General features: G+C 39.2%; 2 protein-coding genes across 3 annotated transcripts; both read right to left on the bottom strand.

The window, feature by feature from the left end:
- Positions 1 to 303: 303 nt before the first annotated feature.
- On the bottom strand, positions 304 to 4,212 carry LOC116213509 (glucose-6-phosphate 1-dehydrogenase 1, chloroplastic-like). 2 transcript variants are annotated; one of them, XM_031548487.1, is made up of 10 exons: positions 3,847 to 4,212; positions 2,727 to 2,920; positions 2,548 to 2,642; positions 2,348 to 2,462; positions 2,063 to 2,277; positions 1,838 to 1,987; positions 1,630 to 1,750; positions 1,237 to 1,466; positions 954 to 1,154; positions 304 to 825 (listed from the first exon to the last, which is right to left on the bottom strand). In XM_031548487.1, the coding sequence occupies exons 1-10, from the start codon at positions 4,034 to 4,036 to the stop codon at positions 582 to 584; spliced, it is 1,755 nt and encodes a 584-aa protein (XP_031404347.1). In that variant the 5' UTR covers positions 4,037 to 4,212; the 3' UTR covers positions 304 to 581. The 2 variants fall into 2 exon arrangements, with proteins under 2 accessions (XP_031404347.1, XP_031404348.1); XM_031548488.1 differs by having other exon boundaries at positions 2,063 to 2,268; positions 3,847 to 4,210.
- Positions 4,213 to 5,014: 802 nt separating this feature from the next.
- On the bottom strand, positions 5,015 to 7,693 carry LOC116212947 (nudix hydrolase 2-like). Its single transcript, XM_031547710.1, has 9 exons — positions 7,137 to 7,693; positions 6,711 to 6,928; positions 6,559 to 6,624; positions 6,272 to 6,409; positions 6,032 to 6,109; positions 5,897 to 5,947; positions 5,752 to 5,786; positions 5,534 to 5,642; positions 5,015 to 5,447 (listed from the first exon to the last, which is right to left on the bottom strand). The coding sequence occupies exons 1-9, from the start codon at positions 7,279 to 7,281 to the stop codon at positions 5,250 to 5,252; spliced, it is 1,038 nt and encodes a 345-aa protein (XP_031403570.1). The 5' UTR covers positions 7,282 to 7,693; the 3' UTR covers positions 5,015 to 5,249.
- Positions 7,694 to 10,126: the final 2,433 nt, after the last annotated feature.

Here is a 10,126-nt window from a genome sequence, read left to right as displayed (position 1 = left end):
CAGGGCGACGGTGTTTCCATTGCAAGTAATGCGAGCAATTGCAGGGGATGATTTTGCATCACATCTCTCATGATGCCAGAATTTCCAAAGTATCTGATGAGCAGATGGATGAAACAATCAATATACATACTAACAATCTGGAGTCTTCACAGGAAAGGGAGACTACCCAGTTCGAGAAACCTGCCTCAACCCTCAATCACAAAATCATTAGAAAATATAATCTGAACGTTTCTCATGTAGGCTGGCGAAGACCGGATTCGAGAAACAAAGGAACAACAGATTCTCGAAGAGCTCCTTCCCCAATAATCTGAACGTTCCTTGTACAATTATAATCATTTGGGGACCGACAGATCGAGTTGGTCCTGCTTCAGATTCACGGGAGTCTATCTCATTATAAATTCGATCAATCGACCATATACACTAAATACAATCGTTTCATGAACTTTACAGCTATTGAAAAAAAGAGCTCATATAAAGATTGGTAAATGACGACAACATTCCTCACATGCTAAGGAACAAGTAGCTTGAAACCACAACTTTTTCCAATCATTTGATCTCGACCTCATGCTGATGAGTGACTTTTAAAACCTGAAATTTACGCAACGGATATGGTGCTTTGCACCGAGATAGTGCACGCCCACTGGTCCTTCACTTGCATAAGGATAAAGTTCCGGTGCAGTCTTCTTCTGCTCTAGTTCTTTCAGCAATGGCGTGAATACAGCCCAAGCAGCATCGAGCTCGTCGCTCCTGATGAACAGTCTCCGTTCTCCTCTCATGGCATCTAATAGAAGCCTCTCGTATGCCTCAGGTGCTTCTCTCGGATATCTTCACCGTGAAACCAATCCAAGGCCAAAAATTGAACTTTTTCATTGGTATTCATGATATTCAAGCAACAGAGGTACTGGGATTTGATGTTGAGTTCAAGGAATGGCATGAGTATTCGACTTTTTTACCTTTTTTTGAAGAGCAAGTTAAGATCACTGCGGTCCAATCTCATTCCGAGCCCCGGGACCTTGTTGTTGATCTTAAGGTAGACGGCTTCATCAGGCTGAACCTGTATCACCAGCTCATTCGTAGCATTATTTAAATTGTTCCCGAAGTTTCGGTTAAACAGATTCCCTGGAACATGCCTGAACTGAACTCTGATCTCAACTCTGAAAATTTCCATGGTAGCAGCAAGGTCAATAGAAGCAATTCAATCCTTAAATTTTCAGATTCGACTTAAAAGGGACTCACCGCTTTGAATGGAGAGCCTTTCCTGCAACCATCATGAAGGGAACTCCATCCCAACGTGAATTATTAATCGAAAGGATTGCTGCTGCAAAAGTAGGAGTGAGGCTATTGTTTGAGACAGTCGGGTCATCTGTATATCCAGGAACTGACATGTTGCCCTCAGTGTAGCCCTTGTATTGCCCGACAACTACATCTTCGATGGAAACCGGTTTAATCGAGCGTAAAACCTTGACCTGATCCAGAAAACCAATAAAGTTGGTTTACTCCATGTCTTGACTAAGGAAATGTCACTGACTAACTGATCTATTGTAGATGAAGGCATCCACCACCTCAGCTTAAGTCGATGAATGTAGGTGTGCTACTATAATTTCTACTTCAGCGTACAAGACTTTGTACCTTTTCATTCCTTATGTCTTCAGCATCCAAGGTGACGGGCGTCTCCATTGCAAATAATGCGAGTAATTGCAGGAGATGATTTTGCATCACATCTCTTATGATCCCGTAATTGTCAAAGTATCTGAGCAGATGGATCGAATGATCAAAATACATTCTAATAATCTGAAGTAGTCTCACAGGAAAGGGAGACGTATCCAGTTCGACTAACCTGCCTCGACCCTCAACCCCGAAATCTTTGGAAAATATAATCTGAACGTTTCTTATGTAGTCTCTGGACCACAGAGGCTCAAAGACCAGATTCGAAAAACGAAGGACCAACAGATTCTCAAAGAGCTCCTCCCCCAGGTGGTGGTCGATTCTGCAAAAGACAATAAATTTCCTAAAACTCATATTTCCGTTTGCAGAAGAAAAATACGATCCGAACTTGACAAACCTGAATATCTGATCCTCATTCAGATACTGCTTTAAGTCTCGGGTAAGTTTCTTTGATGACTCTGAGTCACGACCAAATGGTTTTTCAACAATGACCCTAGTCCAACCATTATCTGAAGAAGCACGGCGATTTGCACATCTCACCACATCAACAAACTGGGTCGGAGGTACTGCTAAATAGTACAGCCTATTTGAAATTTTCCCACCCTGAGCAGACTAAAAGTTCAATTTTCATTTCTGATGCATTATCCGAAAGAGAGAGATTTCGTGATACAATCGTCAATACCTCTTTCTCTCTGATTCTGTTGTCAAGTTCCAGGAAATGCTCCTCAGAGCTATACTGTCCCGAGTGGTAAAAGCATCTCTTCAAGAACTGACTGATCTTGTCATGACAGTTCTCCCTGTAAGATTGTTCAATCACCATGAATGTGTAAATATATGTACACGAAATACTGTGTTGTGAAGTTTACACCTAAAATAGCGCACCTCTTGTCAACTCTGCAGTTCAAGGTTTTGCTGATAGTTATCCTTAGCTCTTCATCTGTCATCGGACTTCTTCCATAGCCAAAGATCGTGAAGTCCTGCAGGCAAAATGTAAATATAATAGTAACTCGATTAGAAACCCGAACCAAAGCAAGGCTGAGACAGTTGAAGCATTCTCAAACCTCGGGCAATTGGTCATCATAGAATAATGCAAAGAAGGCAGGGAAGATCTTGTTCCTTGCAAGGTCCCCTGAAGCTCCAACCACAACGATGGTGAGGGTTGAATCTGCTTTGCTCGGTCTTGTGAAGGGAATCGAAGCTTCTTTCTCTCGAGTCTTAACATTTTCAGCCGCCGAGGAATGAGTAGTTGCACCTTCTGCATTGGACAGAGCACAATTATGAAATTCCACGAGACCGATACGATAAAATTGCGTAACCCCTAGATTAGAAGATTGAGTATATCCACCATAGAGACAATTGCAAAAATGTTCAATCTCTCTCCGGAGTCTTGGGAACAAGAAAATCATTGGCAACCATATCTAAGACTGATGCTAGAAATCTGTATGTGTCGTGGAAGCCGGGACCACAAAAAGTAATCAAAGTTACTATCTGCTTGCCGGAGAAACTTTTAGATTCCCAGAATTGGACAATCCATCTCGTGATCAATACGGTAAAGGACAAGGACTGGTTCCAGTCTTTTGTGTGCAGATTATAGAGAACTTATCAACTAGAAAAGCTCATGTTATCAGACTTAAACAATACGGGAAGAAAACCTGACCTGTAATGTCCAAACTTAAACTCTGACAATCTATCTCGTGATCAATACGGTAAAGGACAAGGATTGGTTCTGGTCTTTTGTGTGCAGATTATAGAGAACTTATCATTTGAGAAAAGCTCATGTTATCAGACAATTGGAGTTTCATGCTCATGAACCCAATAATCTTCCGAAAGAATCAAGAATGCCTTTCTTGCTTTCCCTATGAGAAAACAAAATTATCAAGCGATACTATCTTGTTATGCTTTCTTTCTCTAACCGACACAATGAAGGATGATAAACAAAATAAGTCGAGATGATGCAGCAGAACTCATAGACGAGACAACATATCTGAGACCAAAGTTGCAGCTCGGAAGTTGGACAGATGGAAATTTTCCATCCACATTAGTCGAATGAAGGTGGCAGCAGTGGATCGATGAGTTCTTCGAAATTCACAGGGACATGTCCCCGGACAGATCACACAGTGAAGTGCATTCTCGTAAGTGAAAAATGATCTTCAAAAAAATTTAGCAAATGATTCAACTAACCAGCCTGCAGAGAAATGGCAGTCAGTTTCCCCACGTTAGATGCTCTGACCCGCAAGTTCCTGCTGCAGAAACCACTTCCTGGGCAAGTCGGAGAAACCCGATAAATTCTTGTTGGGTTCTCATGATTCACTGACGGGCAAGAAGTGGAAGAAGAAGATGATGAAGAAGTGGGACTCAAACTCAGAGCCATGGACAACTGCGAGAATATCTTGGGCAGGAGGAATTATTGAATTTTGCTTTCGAGAGCTACATTGGTAGTATAAATCATGGAGTAAAATCTGAATCCACTGGCCCTTCCAAGTTTCTCAGTAGACCAAATACGAAGAACTACTTGCATCGACCAAGCAATCTCTGTCCGAACTAATTAGGTACGAGGCCATGCTTGCCTTGGGCGGCACAACGATGAATAGCAGAGGTTTGACTTGACCTTCAGATGGGCTGTCATGAAGCAAACCAATTGCCATTTTAATGGAGTTTTTTTTTTTGGTATCAAGTTTGTGTCTTTTGTTCTTCCGTTGGGCAGCCATTGATGCTCTGACTTTCGGATATGGCGGCAGTTGGATTTGACTTACATAATATTTGCCCAGTACGGCTAACTAAATTCTGCCTGTTGTGTTGTTATGATTTTAATTAATAATTTCCTTATTGAAGACTGATAAATAAAATTCGAAGGGACTATACAAACCACCTAGATGGCTATCAGATAACTCGGATGCAACTAGTGGTACAATATTTGTTTCCGTCATGAAAGAAATCCCATCCACTCTTTTCGGATCGAGATCTTGTATAAATCAAGTAGTGGCACTTTGCCTATGAGATTGCAGGTCGGGGGGCAGAGAGTGACCTTTCCTGGTCGACCCTGAGGCATTGGATCGTATCATTTGGGAGCTGGATATGAATGAGAAGGCTTTGATGTAATCACCCAACTAATCATCCTTGTTAAGAGCTTCTGATAGTTGCAGATCTGAGATTTGGAAGAAATTGTGCATCTTTGCGGGCAATTGGCCCAAAACTAGATTTGCAATCTGCTTTTCCTCGATTGCATCATGTGAAGGATAATATATAGCTACTGTATTGCATTGATCATAAATGAGGGATCTTCCATAAATTGCGGTTATGCAAAATATAACTAGTAAATATGCATGCGCTCGGAGACAAACGAGAGCGATGTCGGCAAAGATGAGACAATCAGTTTGTTTCAGGAGAATCATCTCATACATCTGGTTGATGACAGAAGATAATTATTTGTACATGATTGACTATTGCACCATTATTATTAACGGAAATCAGACCTTTCCTTGAAACGCTAAACCTTTTCACAGTGACAAATAAATAACAAAGAAAGAAAGAATTTAGTATATTTTCAGACCATAATCACAGCTTTTGTTTGTAGTTTAATTTCTCTAAAGCGTAAGTTTGAGCTTGTCAGTGTTGCAGTACAGGTGAGTGAGTCTGCCAGAGCCGGTAGTGGTGGGAATGGCAGCGAAACCTCTGTATTCCTTGGCCGTGTCTGTTCTTGCCTGACATATGCTTGCCACGAACTTGAAGTGCTCGTTTTTAAGCATGAATGGTTGAGCTGAGTATTCCTCAATCGGCATCCACTGCAGCCCAACAAGGAAAATCACGTTAGCTCTGTTTGGAACATTTTATTTGTAGTTTGATCAAACTCAAGATCCCTGCAAGTTACCTGGGCAGCGTCAATCTCCAGATTTTGCTTCTGGATGTAGGATGAGCGGGGTTTGAGCATGCAAACAAAGAACAGGTCCGACTTTGTAAAGAACGCATTGTGGGTCTGCCTGTGCATGAAAAGGAAACTAAAGTCTTAACACATGAAAAGGAATACAACATATGGAAGTGATGCGACAGAAGGCATCAAATTGAACTGTGGTTGATGAATCGAATTACCTGAAGGCTAAAATTTCTACAAACTCGGTCTCTACCTGAAGAAGTTAAAACCAACTTCTTCAATTTGGCTTAAGAGGATAAAGAGCATCGAAACAACATAATTGAACGTATCCTGTGCAACCCAAATTAGCAAATTAGCACTTACTCCTGTCTCTTCCTTGACTTCTCTTATTGCTGCTAAGTGAATGTCCTCACCCTGCCCACGTCAAAAACTTTTGTCAGGAGATGATATCTCGATTATTATTGACCTTAGATTCACAGGCTCTTTTAATGCACTGACCTCGTTAACCACTCCCGTGGGGAGCTTCCACAGGCCTATATCTTTAAATTTGCCATACTTCTCCTGTACTACAAGTACCTGAAGAAAAGAGAGATATAGATCACAAATTTTAAGTATGGTATAGAACAAGAATTGTTGAGACATGCATGCAAAAGAATCATTGCAAGTCTTAAAAGGAATTTGAAACTATGCATAGATTAAGTGATATAATGATAATGCCCAGGAATAGAAGTTTGGCACCTCTTTCTTATCATTCATGACGAAAGCTCCTATGCCCACACGATGAGAAGCGTTAGCTGGAAGAGTATCAGTGGTTCTTGGGAGCCAATGGACGAGCATTAAGTAGTCAGGTTCGGCATGGTGGTACCTGAAGCCTTCCTGTCGAGTTAAGACCAAAACATACTTAAATAAATTGACAAAACGAGGAGGCAACATAGAGCAGAAAGAAAATCTCGAAATAATTTGCTGTATAGCATATGCGCAGAACACTTTTTTAAATTTGAAAAAGAAAAGAAAACGATAAGCACCTCCACAGCAGATGCGACGAGATGTGCATTTTCAATGGACAGTTTGATCCAGACACCTCTCTTCCCCTGCAATTAGACAAGGACAAGCAATGAAGGTAGGCATTTGCAAAGAAAAGAAAACGAATGATGGAACATATGGGTGTGAGAAATACCATCAACCTCCATTTGGACAAGGAATCACGAAGCAAGGGCACGAAGGAGTCAGAGTCCATAGATTCCTCCATTTCCACGATGACTCCTCCATGCACATCCTCAACTGCCTTGAGCATTTGAATCTGCTCAACGACAGGTCCAGTCTCCTCTTGCTTCGCAACTGATGCTGAGCTCGTGTAGAATTCCCGGGCCATGAATGGAACATCTGGAACAGAACCTGACAGATAGCAAAAGTGTGTGTTTAATCATCTATAACAGCATATGACCCCTCCACTCCAAAGGGAACCGAAGGGCCTCCGCATGAGATTAGCTTACTATTCTGCAAGATTGCAACTTCACACGCAACAAACAACAAACGGATGGCGTGCAGTCTTCAAGACAAACATGTTCAGGGAACCAAGGAGACGGTTCCCGAGAAGCCATACCATTCAAAGAACGGATCCTGCTGGAAGATTGAGGAATGCCCACAAAGGGAACCGAAGAGCCACCACGAGAAGACAGGACCGGGCTTCTCCAGGGAAGGGGAAAAGGGCATAAAATCTTGAAACTTCTAAGCCTCTGCATCGGCATCAAAACAGACAATGGCTTCTGTGCATCCTCCTGAATGGGGCCCAAATTTATACAGAGACCTTCCCCTGAGGATTTGGAGGAAGAAATTTCGTGTGCGTCGGGCTCTGACTTGAAGAAGGAATGGTCGGCTTGGCTTCCAAGGTTGCAAGAACAAGGAAAAGGGACAGAAAGGAAAGTACGGGTCCGTGGGCAGAGTTGCAAAGAAACAGAACCATTCTCGCGGGAAAAAAAAAAAATGGTTCTGACAGTTGACGGGAATTCAAAGATTTGGAGTGAAAAATGGGGCGAGCCCTCTGCCTCGTGACGGAAAAACGGTCGGTCGGTCGGAAGATTTCCTTACACGGAAAAAAAAAATGTTGCTTGTATTTAATAATTTTGCAAAAATGTTTTTGCTCCTAGGGAAATGCAAGAAAATGCGGTCGGCAAACTACGTTTCACGTGGACAGTATTTTACATACAGTTCGGAGATTCTGAAAACAACCTCATAATTTAATGTCTTGCAACGTACGTATCTATGAATCTCATGAAGAGTTCGATTGGACCATTGATATTCTTTATCATATACAATGGTTATAGGAAGTGCCACATGCATCCGTAATTCGAGTCGAACCATTTCCAGTTGTAATTTTGATTTCTGCATTCGATATACAAATTGATTAGATGAATAGAAATTACTGATCGCTGTTAAATTAGGCCTTTTTATGGTGACATATGATGAAACGCAAATAATTAATTTAATTAAACAACCAGTACAGTAGCAAGAAATTGTTGAGAAACAATGAGGAAAAATCTGGCGCCTGCATCGGGAGGTATTCATCAGTCAACCTTTGATCCGTCTTCTTTGATTTGGTCATAATCACATCATCTACGACCGAATTTCGCCGAAAAAATGATGTCGAGCTAAAAGTTCCATGTCAAATATGGACCAAGCAAGATAAACCCGGATCGATGTATTTCATCGAAAGTTTACTTGATTATTGCTAATACTCATTTTGATAACCTTGGCGCTTATTCTAAATTATCATTGAAACATACGAGAAAACTGTTTCTTGATTTGTTAAAATAAAATAAAAAAAATTTGCGCGATTTCTATATTCAAATCCTATAAAGAACTTGGGGATGATAAATAATTAACTAGTCTACTAATTAATTAATTTGCATTAACGACTACTTGATTGAATAATGTACTTCGATCTTGTTGGACGGTGCACCATGTGGGGTATTATTCATTAAAAAAAGAAAGTGGACCATGTGGTGCAATATATATATATATATATATATATAAAGGAAAATTATCTTAATAAATAAATAAAAACAAAATTATATGAAGATATCCCAACACATGGAGGCCGACAGAGAGAAGGAAAAAAAAAGGAGGTGTTCTACATGGAAGGCTCAAACAACTAATGACTTATTTTACACTAAAGAAAAATTTATATATGTGTATATATGGGCATATATATATATATATGTAGTTATTTTGTTATGCATATAAATATGCATGTGTTGTGTATATATATTGCACAAGAAGGACAAGTAAGTTCAGGAAGCAGACTGACATGGCAGTAGATGGTGGTGGCCGGCGCTGCCAGTGCCCCTTCCCTCTCCGATCTGAAAACCCCCGAGCTTTTTTTTTTGGTAATTTTCATTTTTTTAAAAATTTTCGAATTTAATAAATTAAAATAAAATGTAAGTAAAAGGAAAAATATGTTAAAGTATTGGGCATTTATGTAAATATAATTTCAACCACCATAATTTTTACCCAATCAAACACTCTTCATTTAATTAAGTAAACACTTATTCTATTTAAATCTTAAATTTTCAACACTTAATTTTCAACACTTAAAAATTAAATCCAAACAAACACAACCTTAATATTTGTTTTTTCTATAAGAAAATATATTTCCCCTTGAATGTGAGACTTAATACAATAACACAATCACTTTCTGTACTCCGTTTGGTTTTACAATCATATTTTTAAAATTTTAACTCTAACTTTAACTCTACTCACTATACAACAAAAGTCAACAACACAATTATTACTTTTTTTTCAATTTTTTAACCATTCAATTCAATCTTTAATACTAAATTCTATTAACTATCCATTACTTTTTCCACAATTCAACAATACAATCATTATTTTTTCTCAACTATTCATTACATTTTCACACTTTTTTTCATAATTCAACAACACAATTATTACTACTCCGTTTGGTTTCGCAACCGGATTTTAAAATTTTAACTTTAACTTTAACTCTACTCACTACACAACAAAAATCAACTCTTCAAAGTAAAAAAAGTAAGGCCCATACATAAATCCACATACATCTCCAATATACTCAATTCAATTTTTAATACTAAATTCTCTAAATTATTCGTTATTTTTTCACACTTTTTCTCATAATTCAACAAAACAATTATTATAACTCAATTAAAATCAAAACTCAACTCTAAAACAAAATACACCACAACTCAATTAAAATTAAAATTTAACTATACTTAACTCTAAAACCAAATACACCTAGTCATTGAAATCCTAAAAATTAGTTAGGTCGCACAATGTTATATTCGTTATAGTAGATGATTATACAAACCCAAAATAATACGACAACAATCGATTGCTTTTAACAATGCATTTGCAGTCGCACCAGTGGACACGATACCATAGACGTTACCATCATGGTGGTCGGACATTATTCTGATTTTCAGGGGAAGATCTTTTCTGATGGGTGATTGGAGGAGGGGCTTGACACGTAACGTAGCCCACCGGTTACGCGACAACAACCGATATTTATGCCCAATGTGGATTCAGAGTTAATTGATTTTAACTTTAACTTTAACTTTA

This window comes from Punica granatum, chromosome 7 (assembly GCF_007655135.1).
Source record: "Punica granatum isolate Tunisia-2019 chromosome 7, ASM765513v2, whole genome shotgun sequence".
Taxonomy (NCBI): domain Eukaryota; kingdom Viridiplantae; phylum Streptophyta; class Magnoliopsida; order Myrtales; family Lythraceae; genus Punica; species Punica granatum.
The sequence above is the reverse complement of the archived record's forward strand: the minus strand, read 5'-3'. Positions and strand labels throughout refer to the sequence as shown.

What these genes read in the sequence shown, in the direction of transcription:
- LOC116213509 (XM_031548487.1), bottom strand. Translation starts at nt 4,036, where the DNA reads ATGGCTCTGAGTTTGAGTCCCACTTCTTCATCATCTTCTTCTTCCACT. An exon ending in TGCCATTTCTCTGCAGGCTG is followed by an intron (nt 2,921 to 3,846) that starts GTTAGTTGAATC and finishes TGTCCAATGCAG; the next exon opens with AAGGTGCAACTACTCATTCC. An exon ending in ACAGAATCAGAGAGAAAGAG is followed by an intron (nt 2,278 to 2,347) that starts GTATTGACGATT and finishes TTGAACTTTTAG; the next exon opens with TCTGCTCAGGGTGGGAAAAT.
- LOC116212947 (XM_031547710.1), bottom strand. Translation starts at nt 7,281, where the DNA reads ATGCCGATGCAGAGGCTTAGAAGTTTCAAGATTTTATGCCCTTTTCCC. An exon ending in TCATGAATGATAAGAAAGAG is followed by an intron (nt 6,110 to 6,271) that starts GTGCCAAACTTC and finishes TCTTTTCTTCAG; the next exon opens with GTACTTGTAGTACAGGAGAA. An exon ending in CCACGGGAGTGGTTAACGAG is followed by an intron (nt 5,948 to 6,031) that starts GTCAGTGCATTA and finishes TGACGTGGGCAG; the next exon opens with GGTGAGGACATTCACTTAGC.